At 47.1% G+C, this 18,438-nt stretch overlaps 1 protein-coding gene across 2 annotated transcripts in view; it reads right to left on the bottom strand.

Moving 5' to 3' along the window:
* Positions 1–445: 445 nt before the first annotated feature.
* The window catches only part of LOC125441220 (corticotropin-releasing factor receptor 2), a 207,686-nt gene continuing 189,693 nt past the window's right edge, over positions 446–18,438 (bottom strand). For both annotated transcript variants that reach the window (XM_048511647.1, XM_048511646.1), the window contains 3 exons: positions 14,091–14,226; positions 12,269–12,310; positions 446–1,509 (listed from right to left, as the gene is read on the bottom strand). In XM_048511647.1, coding sequence (XP_048367604.1) covers positions 1,369–1,509; positions 12,269–12,310; positions 14,091–14,226 — 319 coding nt within the window. In that variant the 3' untranslated portion in view covers positions 446–1,368. The remainder of the gene's footprint in view (positions 1,510–12,268; positions 12,311–14,090; positions 14,227–18,438) is intronic.

Raw genomic sequence — 18,438 nt, forward strand, 5'->3', positions numbered from 1 at the left:
AAGAAGGGTCGGCCCTGGTTTGTATTAGGATGGGAGACATCCAAGGAAGTCCAGGCTTCTGCATAGGGGCTTTCAAGAGCAGCAGTGGCATAGTGGTTGAGAGCAGGTGTACTCTAATCTGGAGGAACCAGGTTTGATGAATTGTAATGTTTTATCGCTATATTGTATTTATGAGATCTTATATTGTATTTGTTTTATGTCTCATTGTACACCGCCCAGAGCCCCTTGGGGGTTGGGCGGTCTATCAAGCCTAAATAATAATAATAATAATAATAATAATAATAATAATAATAATAATAATAATAATAATAATAATTATTATTATTATTATTATTATTATTATTGTTTTATTATCATCATCATCATCATCATCATTATTTATTTATTTTTATTTATTTGTTTCATTTTTATACCGCCCTCCCCCAAAGGGCTCAGGGCAGTTTACATCATAATATAAATACAGAATAAAATACTAAAAATCATATCTATTATTATTATTATTATTATTATTATTATTATTATTATTATTATTATTATTATTATTATTATTATTATTATTATTATTATATCATTTTACATCCTTGGATCAGGACCAGAGTTGTGATTTTTTTTTTTGCCATCACATTGCAGCTCAAGTCAAGAGATGTTCAAAGGTGGTTTGCCTTTGCCTACCTCTGCATAGCGACTCTGGACTTCTTTGGTTGTCCCTGCTTAGTCTCCGAGAACTGACAAGATCGGGCTACTCTGGGCCGCCCAGCTCAGGAGGGTGATTCTGTACCACTGAGTAAAAAATTGGGGTGTTAAATCATTCGGGAAAACCTCAACTCCAGGGGGAAAAAAATACAAAGCAAACGGTGAAATCACTGGGAGTCAGATCAAGGAGCTTCTGGAAATGGCCCAGTCATGCCAAGTCAAGGGAAGGGAAAGGACTACATTGTCCCACCTGGCTGAAGTCCGTTTTTCAATATGTTGTTTTCAGTAATGTGGTTGGAATTCTAGGAATGTGGAAAGATTTCTGGCAAAAAAAACCCCCGAGGCCTTTCATCTCGATGCTGTTCTTCAGAAACTCTGCTCCTTTCTTCACCCTTTGTTCTTTCTGTTTGTCCGTCTGTCTCTGAAGCGGCATCAGGACGGGAAATTGTCCCCCAAGACAGAAGAGTTGCCCCATGGTGAAAATTTTAAAAAGAGGAAGAGAGAAGAGACCGAGACAGCGAGAGAAAGGGAAGGGACGAGAGGGAGAAAGAAGGAAGGGAAAAGGAAGGAAAAACAAAAAGAAGAAACCACAGTAGAGAAAGAAAAAAGAGCAGGAGGAAGGTGGAGAAAATTCGGCAGGAGAACCAAATCCGAAAGTTCGGCAGGAGGACCAAGTCACACGGATGCGGTCTGTTTTATGCTGTGAAAACTGATCCGGGTCGGGGAGGTGGGAATAGACATGGCTCGGGCAACACGAACCCGCAGGGAATGGTGGTCTTGCCAGCGGTGCCATCTTTTCCGGGCGGCAGAACGTACCTGGCAGGGAGAAAAAAAGAGGCTATGAAACACAGAGAGAAATCACGCCCAAGCTGCTTCCCGGAATGGCACTTTTGGACCAGTGTGATGGTTTCCCTGTAGCCGGGATGTCCAACTCTGGCCCTCCTGATATTCATGGACTACGATTCCCATCACCCCCTGCCAGCATGGCTGACTGGACATGCTGGCAGGGACTGATGGGATTCCTAGACCTTGAACGTCGGGGGCACCAGAGTTGGACGCCCCTGCCCTACAGTTTCATCCTCCCCTTTTCTCCACAGCAGGATCCAGACAAAGTCTAATCTTTTAGATTCCCGCTCGGGTTGGGTTCCCTAAGCACACACTTCCCATCACTGGAGGCGTCAGCTGACCATTTCATTGTCTCCAGCCACTGACAGGCCCGAACCATTTCTTTCCATCCCAGCTGTGGTTTTAAATGGCAAACAGAGCACTGAAGGTTAAATAAAACTTTCCTTCTTTATGTGAACCTGTGGCTGGAGCTCCTTCTCTCAAGTAGGAGGGCTTTGGGGGGCTGTTCCTGCCCCCGCCTGGCCTCTTTCGGCCCTGGAACAGGAGAGTTAAGAGTCCACATACTTAAATGTGCCCCCTGTTCTGTTGTCATATTGCTCCTTCCCAGTGGTGGGATCCAAAATTTTTAGTAACAGGTTCCCATGGTGGTGGGATTCAAACAGTGGCGTAGCGCCAATGGGGATATGGAGCGGGGGGCACAAGGGGGGGTGACCGGGCATTCCGGGGGCGGGGCATTAATAATTTCTCTGTTACTGTAAAAAACTCTTACTGTAAAAAAAAGTTCCTAATTTCCAGCTGGTATCTTTCTGTCCATAATTTAAACTCATTATAGCAAGTCCTATCGTCTACTGCCAACAGAAACAACTACTTCTCCTCTAATTGGCTGCCTGTCAAATACTTAAGACTTTCAAATACTTAATTTTGTTTCTAGAAATCAAAAGAAGGATGCTTTCCTTAAACAAGGAACTTGACCATATTTCTAAAACATGTTTTTAAAACAGCCCAACAGGGAGAATTATCCCGTGGATCCCACCTCTGGTCACAGCTAACTTATGATGACCCCTCATGGGGTTTTCTAGGCAAGAGATTTTCAGAGGTGGTTTGCTATTGCCTTCCTCTGCATAACAACCTTGGACTTCCTTGATGGTTGCCCATCTCACCACTCACCAAGACTAGCCCTGCTTGGCTTCCAAGATCTGGTGAGATCAATATAGCCAGGGCCATCTATGTCAGCCCCACCTTCCTCACATGTGTACTAAAAGCCAACTGGATCCCACCTCTGCTCCTTCCCCTTCTCAAGTATCAGTGGCCAGTAGTTAGGTGAAGTTTGAGAGCAACTACCCCTCCCCCAAGGGAGAGGAAACTTTGCCAAGGGAGAGAAAACTTCAAAAAACTAAAGGTGAAAGTTTTAAACAGCCCGGTCCTGAAGGAAGGAAGTCCGAGGATTCCTCCCCCTAGTCTTTGCTGCCCTGGCGCAGCAGAGTCTGAGGGTTGAGGGCCAAGCTGAGCAGCCCTTTATCCCCCAACGCCGAGGGAGGGTTTCAGGTGCTCCTCAGGAACCTCAGTGAGGAAATGCTGTGGAGGCCGTGCTGGAACACTGGATTCCAGCCGGGGGGGGGGCTCCGTCTGTGCCCCTGCCCAACGACCACCTGGGGTTCAAGGACCCTCTGCCCCCCCTCACACTTCTGAGCCCTGTTCCACTGATGATTGACATCCCTGTGCCTTTCTCTCTGCTAACAGGGTCCCCCTCTTGGGCAGTTGTCAGCTGTTCTGATTCCCACTATTAAATCTGTGGAGGCGAGTGGGTTCTATCCAGTGGTGGGACCCAAAAATTTTAGTAACAGGTTCCCATGGTGGTGGGATTCAAACAGTGGCGTAGTGCCAGTGGGGCTGGGCGGGGCACAACGGGGCCGTGGCCGGACATTCTGGGGGCGCGGCATTAATAATTTCTCTGTTACTGTAAAAAAACTCTTACTGTAAAAAAAAAGTTCCTAATTTCCAGCTGGTATCTTTCTGTCCATAATTTAAAGCTCATTATAGCAAGTCCTATCGTCTACTACGCACAGAAACAACTACTTCTCCCTCTAATTGACTTGCATGTCAAATACTTAATACTTTCAAATACCTAATTTTGTTTCTAGAAATCAAGAGAAGGATACTTTCCTTAAACAAGGAACTTTACCATATTTCTAAAACATGTTTTTAAAACAGCCCAACAGGGAGAATTATCCCGTTTTCTCCCTTCGCTAACCAGCCACATAGCAAACAACAGGACTTGATGATTTTTGGACCTAATGGAATTTCTAACGGAAAAGCAGACCCAATTAGTAACCCCCTCTCGGCACACACAAATAATTGGTAACCCACTCTCGGGAACTGGTGAGAACCTGCTGGATCCCACCTCTGGTTCTACCCCGTCCTTCTCCCCATTCAGGCTCTTGGGCATGCAGTTCGGAACTGGATCTTTGCTGCGCTTTGGGAGTTCGCCTTCTTTGGAAAACATTCAGTAGAAGCATCTCTTGGCAAGCTCCGGCCCTGTTGTCTGGATTGCAAGTCTTTACGGAAGGAAGGCGGAAAAGCCCTTTTCCGCAGGGACGGAGAGGCGGGAGGCTCATTGTTTAAAAAGCGATTCATGCAAATCTATTATGATGAGCTGTTTTGCAGGCTGTTACGTTCATGATAAAGCCGCTCAAACACTGAGACAGACGGAGCCTTGCAAAAGGAGGCCGTCGTTCACTCCTGCGGTCAATTTGCTATTGCAGAGAATGCCAATTGGAGAGAGATGTGCTAAGCTGACAGCCAATATGTTTCAGGTACCAAGTTCTCTCTCTGTGTGTCTTATGTGTTTCCTTTCTCCCTGTCTTTATGGTTTATCCTGTGCTTACTTTTAGTCTAAAGCTGGACATGCCTGTGGCGGGAAATTCACATCCTCTAGCGCTGATAAATCCTGTAAGACAGAGCTATTCCGCTAGGCGTTTTTAGAAGACCTATCTATCATTACTGGCCTCCCGTGGGACGATGATTTTGGTCGCCATCTCTCATTTCATTTGTTTGGTTGAAATTCTGTATTTAAGATTAAATGTATTAATTGTTGTTGTGAACTGTATGTTGTTTTATAATGTTGCGTGCCGCCCTGAACCCTTTTGGGAATGGGCGGGTAGAAATATGAAAAATAAACGAATAAATAAGCAGGAGTGATACCCCTGTCCCCATTTTACCATCCGACCCACTGCTTTTCTTTGTCGTTTCAGAGTCAATCCGACTTGACGGGCAAAGAGAACCACAGGAGTGTGAAGTCCTACAGAGAAGGCGAAAAGAGCTTCCCTCTTTCCACCATGCCTCTAAGCTAGGGGTGGCCAATCTATGGTGCTCCAGGTGTTCATGGACTACAATTCCCACCAGCCAATTGGCCATGCTGGCAGGGGCTGATGGGAATTGTAGTCCATGAACATCTGGAGCACCATAGGTTGGCCGCCCCCTGCTCTAAGCTAACTAAACTTCCCTGTACCTCCTGCTCCCAGAGGCTGAGGCCAACCAATTGCCCATGCTGGCAGGGGCTGATGGGAATTGTAGTCCATGAACATCTGGAGCACCATAGGCTGGCCGCCCCCTGCTCTAAGCTAACTAAACTTCCCTGTGTCTCCTGCTCCCAGAGGCTGAGGCCAACCAATTGGCCATGCTGGCAGGGGCTGATGGGAATTGTAGTCCATGAACATCTGGAGCACCATAGGTTGGCCACCCCCTGCTCTAAGCTAACTAAACTTCCCTGTGTCTCCTGCTCCCAGAGGCTGTGGAAGATAAGCTGCAAACGAGTGTGGAGGAAGTCCAGCCGCAGATTAGATGTCCCTGTGTTGCGTGCGGTACCATCATTGGCACTACCGGTGTGACATCTTCCGGTATTGTTTGTCCCCTCCCGGCCTTGGGACCGGGAGCCATCATTAGTATTATTAATATTGTTTTACTGGGTTTTAGAATGCTGCTTATTCTGAGTTACGTATTTTAACTATTTATCACTTATTTATTGTGCACATTGTTTTAGTTGTGGTTTTGCTGCACACCGCCCAGAGCCCTTCGGGGGTGGGCGGTTTATCAAATTTAATAAATAATAATAATAATAATAATAAAAAAGGGAGAATGAGATAAAAAGAGAGCAAATGTGCAAAGGACAGCGGAACCAGAGAATCCAGGTCTCGCTCTGCAGGGCTTTCCGCCCGCAAGTGCTGGGCGTGAGTTATTAAACACGCTGTGGACACTGCCAAGGCTCTCCTCTTTGTTTTACCTCCCTGAGGGATTTTGTTTTTGCACCAGAAAGAAAATATTTTCAATTACAGGCCGGGCACAGAGGCTTATCAATCACCCGCGCGGCTATAAATAGAGGCCCCCTGGCACCCGAGTAGCTGGGAGGGAAAGCGGCAAGATGCTTCATTTTTGGTGTTTAGGAAAATGGCAGGCGGCCGCAAATCACGCAACTTGTAAGCAAGGGAATCTGCCTGTGAAAGGTCAGGCACATGGGTGATTTGTGGCATCATTTTCCGCTCTGTTTAATACAATACATTAACAGGATGGCTGCTGCCCCACTTTCAGATATAGTGACAAAAGAGAGCAAGTCGCACTGAGCCATCTATCCAGGCTTTGTGCTGCTTTCTAAGCTAACTTGCTACATGACTCATAATGATAAGTGCTGTTATGTATTGTGGCTTTCTCAAGCTCAACCTGGTCTGAAAACCAAGAAGACGAAGAAGAAGAAGAGTTTGGATTTACACCCCATTTCTCCCAACTCTCAAAAGTCACAAAGCAGCTTACAAACCTCTTTCCGCTCCTCTCCCCACAACAGACACCTCGTGAGGTAGGTGGGGTTGAGAGAGTTCTGAGAGAACTGGGACTAGCCCAAGGACACCCAGTGAGTAGGAATGGGGAAACAAACCAAGGTCACCAGATAAGAACATAAGAACATAAGAACTAGCCTGCTGGATCAGACCAGAGTCCATCTAGTCCAGCACTCTGCTACTCGCAGTGGCCCACCAGATGCCTTTGGGAGCTCACATGCAGGATGTGAAAGCAATGGCCTTCTGCTGCTGCTGCTGCTCCTGAGCACCTGGTCTGCTAAGGCATTTGCAATCTGAGATCAAGGCGGATCAAGATTGGTAGCCAGAGATCGACTTCTCCTCCATAAGTCTGTCCAAGCCCTTTTTAAAGCTATCCAGGTTAGTGGCCATCACCACCTCCTGTGGCAGCATATTCCAAACACCAATCATACGTTGCATGAAGAAGTGTTTCCTTTTATTAGTCCTAATTCTTCCCCCCAGCATTTTCAATGAATGCCCCCTGGTTCTAGTATTGTGTGCTGCTCATGTAAAGGAATGGGGAATCAAACCCACTTCTCCAGATTAGAAGGAGAAGAAGAGTTTGGATTTATATCCCCCCCCCTTTCTCTTCTGTAAAGAGACTCAAAGAGGCTTACAAACACCTTTCCTTTCCCTTTCCGCCCCCCCCTCCCCCACAACAAACACCCTGTGAAGTGGGTGGGGCTGAGAGAGCTCCAAAGAACTGTGACTCAGCCAAGGTCACCCAGCCGGCATGTGTTGGAGTGAACAAGCTAATCTGGTTCACCAGATAAGCCCCCACAGCTCAAGTGGCCGAATCAAACCCGATTCTCCAGATTAGAGTGCACCTGCTCTTAACCACTACACCACTCTGGCTCTGCCTACTGAAAATTCAATTCCTGAGTGTAATAGTTGCCACTCCACCCACTGACTTCACCACGGAGTCAAGCCGTGCACCATAACCGACATTACCACCAATTGACACCTTCCGTTCAGTTATGAAATCACATACAGTGCCCAGCAGAGTTACACCCTTCTAAGACCACCAAAGTCAATGGACTTAGAAGAATGTAAGCCTGCTTAGAATTGCACTGTAAAGTCCCCCAAATCCTTTCGGGGACTCACACACTTTTGGAGACTTCATCCTGGTTAGGGTACACATTCAAAAATCACCATATTAATTCCTCATGGGAAAGCCAACAAAGGGATGATTGCTGTTCTCCTTAAATATCAGGAATATTGCTATTGTCACAGACAGTCGTCTTAGGGAAATGTTCTATTTTAATCCATATTGGTACAATACTCCCACTTGAGTGAAAAGGTAATTGCACACTTACTGAAATTACAAAAAGGAAATTAAAACAATAATTTTCGAGGGGCTTTTCCCCTCCCCGAGGCAGCAGGAGCAAGAATGGAGGAAAGGGGGGGGGGGAGAGAGAGAGAGAGAGAGAGAGAGAGAGAGAGAGAGAGAGACCAGATGGTCTGTAACGCACGGGCCTTTTAAACTTTCAAGAGACACCGTGTCAATCGGTTGTAGACCTGGCCTCTGGAAGTCTTCCTCCTATTGTAAATGACAGCTCTTTGAATTTTAAAGAGACACTGTGTCAATGGGTTGTAGATCTGGCCTTTGGATGTTTTCTACTCTTTAAAAATAGAAGAAGAAGAAGAGTTTGGATTTATATCCCCCCTTTCTCTCCTGCAGGAGACTCAAAGGGGCTGACAAGCTCCTTGCCCTTCCCCCCTCACAACAAACACCCTGTGAGGTAGGTGGGGCTGAGAGAGCTCCGAGAAGCTGTGACTAGCCCAAGGTCACCCAGCTGGCGTGTGTGGGAGTGTACGGGGTAATCTGAATTCCCCAGATAACCCTCCACAGCTTGGGCAGCAGAGCTGGGAATCTAACCCGGTTCCTCCAGATTAGATACACGAGCTCTTAACCTCCTACACCACTGCTGCTCCTTTGAACTTTAAAAGGCTACTGTGGCCTTTTAAAGTGGCCCTTTGAACTTTTAAAGTGGCCCTTTGAACTTTAAAAGGCCACTGTGTCAACAGACCGTGGACCTTTGGATGTTTTCCACCCATTGAAACTAGTGGCCCTTTAAACTTTAAAGGGCTGAGTCTTTGCAGAGCAGTTGGGATGCCCTGAAAACCTTTTTCCATTTAAAAAGGACAGCCCTGAGATGTGTTGGTTCTTCCCTATCAGCTCCTGCTGCCTCAGAGGTTTGATTCCCAATTCTAATATTTATATCAGGAACGAAATATCAGAATCGGGAATACTGTGGTTCGACTTTCATGGTACTGGATACTGCTGATCTGATGCTGGACATGTCAGGTGTAACGAGTCAGAAATAGCCAACTGGTTCTGACCCGTATCTCTACATCCCCCAATAAGTCCCTGTTTTCCCTCCTTATTTCTCAGGGGTGAGTCATTTGATAGGAGGGATGCTTGGGGTGTGAAATTGTCTCGCCTGAAGCTATTATGTGGCATAATCTGTTTGCAGAAAGGGAGACAGAGAGAGGGACCTTTCTCATACATACCCAAGGAAGGAGAAAAATCATGCTACCCCCCCATCCTCGTACCCTGTAAACCAACCTTTCAGGCTCCAGTTAAAACATGGACTGGCTTTCCCCACTACAGAAGGGAGCTAAGGTCGACCCGGTTCCCTTCAGTGGAGGAGGCTGATTCAGGCGCTGTCTGCACTTTAGCATAACTAGGTTAGCCCCCTGGAACCCGAGGCTAAGTGGGCGGGATCATCTTGGTGCCTGTCTCGCTCCTCGATCGTGATTGGCGCTTGTGTTACGGCGGAAAACGGGAGAATTCTTTTTTTTACAGTTTTTACAGTTTACAGTGATTCCACATGTGCTTTTCTGCCCGCCACGACTCTCCCTGTTCTGCGCGTACCACAAAAAAAAAAGCGGCTTCCGTGATTGTGGTTGAATGGATGAGGAGTGTCGTTTCGATGCTTCCCGCTTGAGGCGGTATCAACCTTGTTCCAGCAGAAAAGTGCTTAGTTCACTTAACTCTTTCTGACAAGGATGTCATGCCAGTTCCTGAGGGGACCTGAGACAAAAGCAATGGTAGGCTACGGTGGCAGTGCGGGGAAGTTCGCACTTTCAGAGGCAAACCTAGGTAGAAACCAGTTCAACTCTGTCAGTGGGGAAAGCCCCTAAGGGTGGCAGTTAGTTGGCTGTTGTGGGTTTTTCGGGTTGTGCAGCCATGGTCTGGTAGCTTTCGCTCCTAACATTTCGCCCACATCTATGGCTGGCATTTTCACAGGCACGTCACGGTGAGATGTGTTTCTCTCGGGGGCACAAGGTGGAGTCAGTGAGGTTTACCTTCCATGGAGCTTGAAGAGGTATCGAAGGTGAGAGGGACATATAGGATACCAGGATGGGCCTTTCTCTTCAACACCTGGAAAGGGAGTGCCGTGTGCCAACCTATACGCCCTCCCAGTAGGTTGCATTACATTCCTATTTCTGCAGCCACGAGAACTAGAAACTTGGGCCCGTTCCGCACACGCAAAATAATGCGTTTTCAAACCACTTTCACAACTGTTTGCAAGTGGATTTTGCCATTCCGCACAGCTTCAAAGAGCGCTGAAAGAAGTTTGAAAGTGCATCATTCTGCATGTGCGGAATGAGCCTTGGTTTTCTAAAAGTGATGAATTTGATCCCGAGGCAGATAACTTGAGCCCTCTACCACATTCTGCGCTGTTTTTTATTCTTCTACAGGGCATCAGAAAAGAGAGAGGCTTGAGCATAAGATCACCCCGCATTCCTACATTCGAGATTGCTCTTGCCCTTCTCCTCCAAAGGGATTTATATAAATGTCTCGCTCTCCAAGTATCTTGACAGGCAGGGCAATCACTTTGAGCACAGGGCGGCCATTACGAACAGACTCGCGGAGACCTCTGCTTTTTCCGGCTTGCCGAGAAATGCTCCAAACAAGCGGCAAGCACACAAGGTTGGGGATTATTATAATCAAATGCTGTTACATCACACTAATGGGACACGGAATACAGAGCTGGATGGGTCATCTACCGAATAAAAAGCACAACAGGAATAGAAAAGGTCTGGAGACAAGCAGCATAATTATTAAAGGCTCCGCGAAGGTCTTCTGCTAAGAGCGGAGGAAGACTGCGCGTGGGAGGGAGCGAGAGACATTAGAACTCCGCTCGAGGGATGAGGGGGTGCATGATGAATAGGGGGACTTGGATATTTCTCGGGATGTGAGGAAAACACTCGAAAAATGAAGCAGCTTGCAACAGAACCGGGGGGGGGGGTGTCTCAACCCGGCGCTTGTGGCCACCAAGGTGCCTGCCAACATCTCTCCAGGGGACTGCTTTTAAAAGTGGGTGGGGCTAGGTGGGCCAGCAGGGTTTCTGATTGTCTGGCAGATTAAAAGGTGAACTGTTAAAAACACAATAAATACCAACTTAAAAAACAGTATTTGTGTATTAAAAAAACAAGGGAGAAGGAGGGTCTGTCTGGATATGCCGGACAAAACAGGAAAGTTTTCACTCGCTGTTGGACGATAATAACTGAGGATGGGGGGTGGGTGGGCAGATAATCTCCCTGGTGACATTCACCACTTCCGGTGCCCCTCTGTATGCCAACCTGAACTCACTGGAAGAACAGCAGGACAAAAACATGATAAATACTCTCTATGCCCATTCGTCTGGACTCTGCAAAGGGATGACTGAGTCAGGAATGGCACCTGCCTTCTCTGGCATCAGCCATTGGGACACCACGGGGGCAATGGGTCTTACCCCTGGGCGAGGGAGCATCGGCTCTGCTTTAAGGGGACTGATCTATGCTTCACAATGTAACCGACTCTCTGACATGTTAATGTATCTTAGCCTACTGCATCTATGTATGGTTCTCCAGTTGCACAGTGGCAGATAGGAAGGCGCTCCAAAGGGTGATCACTACTGCACAGAGGATTATCGGCTGCCCTCTCCCCTCCTTGGAAGAACTCTATAATTCCCGAAGCCTAAAGAAAGCCCAAAATATTCTGAGAGACCCATCTCATCCAGCACACTCTCTTTTTGAACTGTTACCATCCGGCAGACGATACAGGTCTATCAAAACTAGGACAAAGAGGCTTAGAGACAGCTTCTACTCTAGAGCTGTGGCTATACTGAACTCCGCGGCTTTGTGTTGATGTGTTTGGGGCTGTGTAGGGATGGGTGGAGGAAGGGGAAAGTGAGGATGGGGTATGAGTCTGAAATTGTGTGCATCGAGGAATGCTGCTGTAAATTTTGTTGCGCGTGCACAATGACAATAAAATGCTTATTGCTTATCTAACCTCTGTTTGATCTCTTTCTTATATGCTTGTAAATGCAGATAACTAGGCTGGCCCTGCTGGGAGGGGGTCGGAGCAAGGAACCCAGCAGGAGGCTATCCGACTATCTCTGCTTCGGCCCAAGGCCGCTTGCTTTCAATAACAATTCTGTTCACATTTTACTTTCACACATTCTCTGGTAAACTGGGAGGGGGGGAATGTTGGGGAGCAAACCTGGGAGATAAATATGAATGTAGAAGCCAGATCAGCAGAACTGGTTTCCTGAGTTTAGGGAATTGGTTGCCTACTCAATAAAGGCTACTGATCCTGTATCCAGAGTCCGCTTATGGATTATTGATCCAAGACCTAACAAGCGGGAAGCAGATATTAGGAATAAATTTCCTCTCATTTGCGGGGGGAAAGCGGCTGCTGGGGTTGCATCTCAATTCCCCCCCTCGCAAGTGGAAACTATACAGATTTCCCTCAAGGTGGCCAGAAGAGCAGGAGCGTTACATACGAACACGTCATTTTTTCCTGTTATGAAGCCTGACTCTTTTTGTGTTGCTAACAAGTATCCCTTTTATTTTGCTAATCACCGGTACAGACAGCGCACAATGCAACTCACCTCGCCGTTTAAGAAGCAGTAGAACACAGAGACGAAGAAACCCTGGAAAACAAAGAAGGTAATCTTGGTGAGGTTGTGAAGAGATGTGCCAGAGATGAATGCTCATCAAAAAAAAAGCAGGGACGTTAAGCAGCATTTCAGCACGGTTGCAAACAACTATCCCCTCTCCCGCTTGGTATCCGTCAGTCCAAATGCTGAGTGCGGTCTTGGCCTTCTGATATCTCTGCCTTCGATTTCAGACACGTCTTGTAGCATTCCAGAATGCTGCCAACGGGATCATAATTGCCACCTAACTGAGCCTAGATATGCAGAAATATCTTAAATGCACGTGGGGACAAATCCAGAGGTGGGATCCAGCAGGTTCTCACAGGTTCCCGAGAGTAGGTTACTAATTATTTGTGTGTGCCGAGAGGGGGTTGCTAATTGGTGATTTTGCCACGTGATTTTTGCCTTAGTTACACCCCTCCTCTCAGCAGTAGCGCGCAGAACTTGAAGCAGTCTAGCAGGAGGTGCACCGGCGTGGTTGGCAGCCTGCGCCTGCATGCATTCGTTTCCCGCCCAAGGACCGGTGCAGCGGCTGCGTCCTGGCCACAGCCCATCCCAGGAATGCCCCGCCCCCAGAATGCCCGGCCATGCCCCCGTCATGCCCCACCCAGCCCCATTGGCGCTACGCCACAGTTTGAATCCCACCCCCATGGGAACCTATTACTAAAATTTTTGGATCCCACCACTGGACAAATCTCTTAAAAAGAACTATTTCTTCGTAAGGAAGTATAAATGATGAATTGTGACTACACATGCCCTGGTTCCATTTTCTATAACACAGCTTGAGATCTTTGACGGGCTATTAGGGACGGGGAAGATCCCCTTCTGACACTTTTCTACGCCCATCTTAATTCTTTTGCCTTGCTGGGAAACTCTGAAATGTTTCATTTGAAGGAGCGCCTTCAAATCTAGGCAAAACTGAGCGACTGTTGAGCGCGCCAAATCCCACCATAAGAAATCTCGCTAGTTCTGCCGTATTGCTTTTGACTTCCCGTGACATTTGTCTCCATCCCTGGGGACATAATGCAGGCTACTCATGGTGACATTTGCACAGATCGGTGTCTGAGCCCCATCTTCAAGCCATGAATCCCAGCTCCCAAATTCTCAGTTGAATCCAAACTCTTCTTCTTCTTGCTTATTTGCTCCATCTGTTTTGGTCGTATTTTGTTGTGAAACTATGTTGTGCACCGCCCAGATCCCTTCGGGGATAGGGCGGCATACAAAACCCAATAATAAATAAATAAATAAATAATAAGTCTGAGATTCAAACTCTGGCATCTCTAGTTAAAAGGACCAGGTAATAGATGCAATGAAAGAAGAAGAAGAGTTTGGATTTATATCCCCCCTTTCTCTCCTGCAGGAGACTCAAAGGGGCTGACAATCTCTTTGCCCGTCCCCCCTCACAACAAACACCCTGTGAGGTAGGCGGGGCTGAGAGAGCTCCGAGAAGCTGTGACTAGCCCAAGGTCACCCAGCTGGCGTGTGTGGGAGTGTGGGTATTCCCAGAGAAGGCCTCCCACGCAGCTCAGAGGCTGAAAAGCCCAGAGCTGGGAATCAAACCCGGTTCCTCCAGATTAGATACACGAGCTCTTAACCTCCTACGCCACTGCTGCTCCTCTATCTGTCTCTCAAGAGGCCCCTCTGCCGAGTGAGAGAGCCCTTTGCATCAGAGGAAGGCTGGGTTTGTGCCGGTCACTGCCGAGCATCGCAACCCCCCCCTTCCAGCCCCGTATCTCAGAAAGCCTTTTTTTCCCTACTGTTCTTTAATGCCTCCTACCTGAAAAGACTGCAAGAAGGAATTGAAGTAGATGAAAAAAATCTGGGAAATATCGTCTTCGCCCGGGTTGACAAAGAAGAGCATGTAGGTGATTCCCAGGAGAGGCAGGAGGACTAACGTCGCCTTGACGGCTTTCCTGTGTAGAAGAGATCAGATGGGTGAAAGTTACCGGGAAGGAAAGGAAACGGCCAGACTGAGGGACAGCTGAAGAGCACTGAACCAATTGTGTCTGACCAGTCTTACTTGCCGTGTTGTAGACCCCCTGGTGTGTACTTCGAGCTGCAACGAAATGATAAAATGGAACGCAGCCGGGATTCGGCACCGGCATTCTGCGACTCAAATACCAAATGATGCAAATTAAGATACATTACGTATGCTGCCATGGCCTCCTTGAGACGTTCTGAGACACTCTCCTTGAGCTGTTCCACTGGGGCTTTGGGGTGCCTAGCCGTTGATAGGGGCCCCCTCCCTCTTCTTCTCTCTTACAACATCAAGTGGATCCTACCGCCCCTTCCCCTCTTGGGGTTTTGAGGGAATTGATAGCGGGTGCCATCTTATTTATTTTTATTTATTTATTTTTATTTATTTATTGGATTAATCTTGTGTTACTGTTAATTTAATAATGCTGTATTTTAATGGGGTGGGGTTTATTTTTATTAGAGCCATACTAATTTATATTTACTGGATTTTTAACCTGACATTGGGCTCTATTTATATGTTGTTCACCACCCTGAGCCCTTCGGGGGAGGGCGGTCTATAAACCCAATAAATAATAATAATAATAATAATTCTGCTCCTGCTAGCCATAAGGAAATGATGGGGGGCATTGAACCCCCAGCCCAGAATAACCTACCGAGTTCCTCATTGGTTTCAAAGATTTCACAAGACCTGCCTAGATGATATGCCAACTTGACTAGAGATGTCTGCGCCATATGGACTAGAGACTTAAGCACAACCGGATTGATTTGTAGAAGAAGAAGAAGAGTTTGGATTTATACACCCCCCTTTCTCTCCTGTAAGGAGACTCAAAGGGGCTTACAATCTCCTTTCCCTTCCGCCCCTGACAAGCTAAACCTTACCCTTAAGTGAGGGCGGGTGGGAGCTGAAGTGTTCGAAGGCGGATGACTTAGCCCAACGTCCACCCAGCCTGGCATGTTTTGGAGTGCGCATGAGGCCTAATCTAGTTCCCCAGATAAAGGCCTCCCACAGAAGCTCAGAAGGTAACTTGGAAGCTGAGGGAATTAAGTCCGGTTCTCCAGATTAGAGTGCACCTGCTCTTAACCACTACGCACCACTGCTGCTCTCAGAGGAAGGCATTGTAAATACATCACTGGCACTTTTAAAAGATTCTGAATGGGAGCAAAAACTACCAGATCACAGCCACGCAGCCTGGAAAATGCGCTACAACTGGTTGGATCCGGCTGTGAAAGCCTTCGACAGTACATCTAAATAGTAGCTTTGCATGCAAGTCAGGTAGGGAGTGGGTACATTAATCTATTCCCTCCCGCTGTTTTCTTGGAAGTTGTCCTAGAAGTGCTACTTGGTTATCCGTGGAAGCATAAAGGTACTGGAATGTTTTCAGCATATTTTATTTAAATGGTGTATCAATGAAGGAGTGAAGGAGGGTGAGATTGCGTCTGTCGGCTTCCCTTCTTGACAGTACACTGATACGAACCACATACGTTCTCTTCAGGCAATCTGTATCCTATCTGCACAGACCCTGTGTGCAGGTTTACACAATGAAGAAGAAGAAGAAGAAGAAGAAGAAGAAGAAGAAGAAGAAGAAGAAGAAGAAGAAGAAGAGAAGGAAGAGAAGAGAGAAGAGAGAAGAGAAAGAGAAGAAGAAGAAGAGAAGAGAAGAGAGAGAAGAGAGAAGAGAAGAAGAAGAAGAAGAAGCAGCAGCAGCAGCAGCAGCAGCAGCAATGTTTGGATTTATATCCCCCCTTTCTCTCCTGCAGGAGACTCAAAGGGGCTTACAATCTCCTTGCCCTTCCCCTCTCACAACAAACACCCTGTGAGGTAGGTGGGGCTGAGAGAGCTCCGGGAGCTAGGGGACCTAGCCCAAGGTCACCCAGCTGGCGTGTGTGGGAGTGCACAGGCTAATCTGAATTCCCCAGATAAGCCTCCACAGCTCAGGCGGCAAAGCTGGGAATCAAACCCGGTTCCTCCAGATTCTAGATTACCACGCAGGCTCTTAACCTCCCTCGCTTCCACTGCTGAGGTGTGATCCAGCCCGCCCACCTTGATTCCACTTTCCATTATATGTTGTATAAACAGGACTGTCGATCTCATTTTCAGGAAGGTGTCTTTAAGTAGAGTCCAATTCGGGTTTGTACGTCATTAGCACTTCAATTAAAAGAAAGGTTAAGGTTAAAAGGGAGAGATTTGCTTTCCAGGCGGAATACATTCCCCAGCTTAACTGGATCCTGATCTAGCAGAGTCCGTGTTTTGTATTTTGTTGGACGAACGTGTGCCTTTTGCAGCCGCCGAGCGAAATCAAATCATGAGATCAAATTGACTTCGCGACGGTAAGGCAAAGCAGCGCTCAAGTACCGGCTTAGCAGGTTAGATTGGATTTGCTGAGCTGAAAGTACTTTTGGAAAATACATGCAATCAGAGAATTTTGGATTTTAAGGATGAAATGAAAAACGATCGAAATACGAACGTCACAGAAATCAAAGCTGAAAGGATTCCTAACAGTGGGGTCAAGATGACATGGACCCCGGCCCAGGATAGTTGACATTCTTTGCTGATCTATCAAAACACTTCAGGGTGTGTGTGTGTGTGTGTGTAAAACCCCTAGTCCCCCCCCCACTTCACCTTTGCTTTTTTGTGTCTATGCAGCCAGTGAGTTCTATTTGAGATGTGAATGCAAGATTACTTCCATGGGCAGAGACTCAAAGCACACAGAGACAGCAAAGTAGTAAGTCTCAACCCAAAAACCTACATCTGATTTTTCCTCCTTTTTTACTATGGCTGTTTTTGCATGGGCAGAAGAAGTGGCTGGCCACCGGCATAATTTATGCTGGTGGAGCCTCGGGACCACTCGCACAGTCCCATGTGGGCGGTCCCAAAGTCGCCGTGGGCCACAGGTTTGTTTTGTTTACCTACTTTTTCCCTCTGCGAAGCTCTGGAGGAAGGGACACGCCCACGCTGCCCTCTGACCCCCGGGGGTTGGAGGGCAGCATGGGTGTGTCCCTCCTGCCCTCTGGAGCTTCGCAGGGAGAAAAGGTAGATGCGGCTCGGCTCAAACTCTTCTTAGAGTGGCTGTCCCAGCGCCAGTGCGCTTCACCTGGCGTAGTGGGAAGATGCTGATTTCCAAAAGACTCGCTCATTGAGCGAGTCAAGAAAGCAGCATTTTCCCACCGTTATGGAAACAAACCTGGTTCAGCCTCACTGCTCATGTGGAAAAGTGGGAAATCAAACCCGGTTCACCAGACTAGAGTCCATCACTCTAAACCACAACCCAATGCTGGTTCTCAAGATACCAGAATATACTTTAGAACTTAAGTCTGTCTACTAGTAGAAGATCTGGTATAGTATCACTTTCATAAAGCATATCTCAGCAGAGTTGCACCCTTCTAAATCCACTGAATTCAACGAGCTTGTAACCAAACTAAATTTTATATTTAACCTGTGACAGAGCATGAGGACATATGGAATATGCGAAGTCCTCATGAGAACTCAATTCCCTATTCTGCAAAACCTCAATTCAGATCAGGCCCACACTGCAGGGGTAGAGGAGCTTCAGATATTCCACCCACCATTTTGCTGTCTCAAGACTACCCCGGGGGTTATTTGCCCCATAATATCAACCCTGCCCTTAGAAGGGAGCAAACTGCTTAAAACCGAACTGCTAAGTGTCCCTTTACTGCACATTTCTGAAGAAAGTATTTCACCTCTGTGGTTACAAAGTTATGATGACAAATCCAAAAATAATTCCCCCTCGCTGCTAGATGACAAGAGCGCAACATTGAATATTTTCCCCTTAGCTTTGCCTGTTGCCAAAAGATGACAGAAGGGGAATGAAAATGGATTGTCTCCAAGCCTGAGGATGCATTTAATGAATTTGTAATGGAAATATGGTTTTATTTCCTCCCTCCCTCTTTCTCTCTCTGTGTGTCTCTGTCTCTGTCTCTCGCGCACACACACACACACACACACACTTCCAAATTTTAGCTCTTTGTTATGGGCTACGGCTAAAACAAATCACACTGAAGAGATAGGAAACATGAGCCAATGGGGCTTCTCTGGTGCTTGCTATGCTCAAGCATCTTGATGGTGGGGTGCTCTAGCCAGCGACAGGGTCCCACCAGAGATATCCCCAAAGTGATTGGCCCAAGGTCAC

Source organism: Sphaerodactylus townsendi, linkage group LG11 (assembly GCF_021028975.2).
Source record: "Sphaerodactylus townsendi isolate TG3544 linkage group LG11, MPM_Stown_v2.3, whole genome shotgun sequence".
NCBI classification, from domain to species: Eukaryota; Metazoa; Chordata; class Lepidosauria; order Squamata; family Sphaerodactylidae; genus Sphaerodactylus; species Sphaerodactylus townsendi.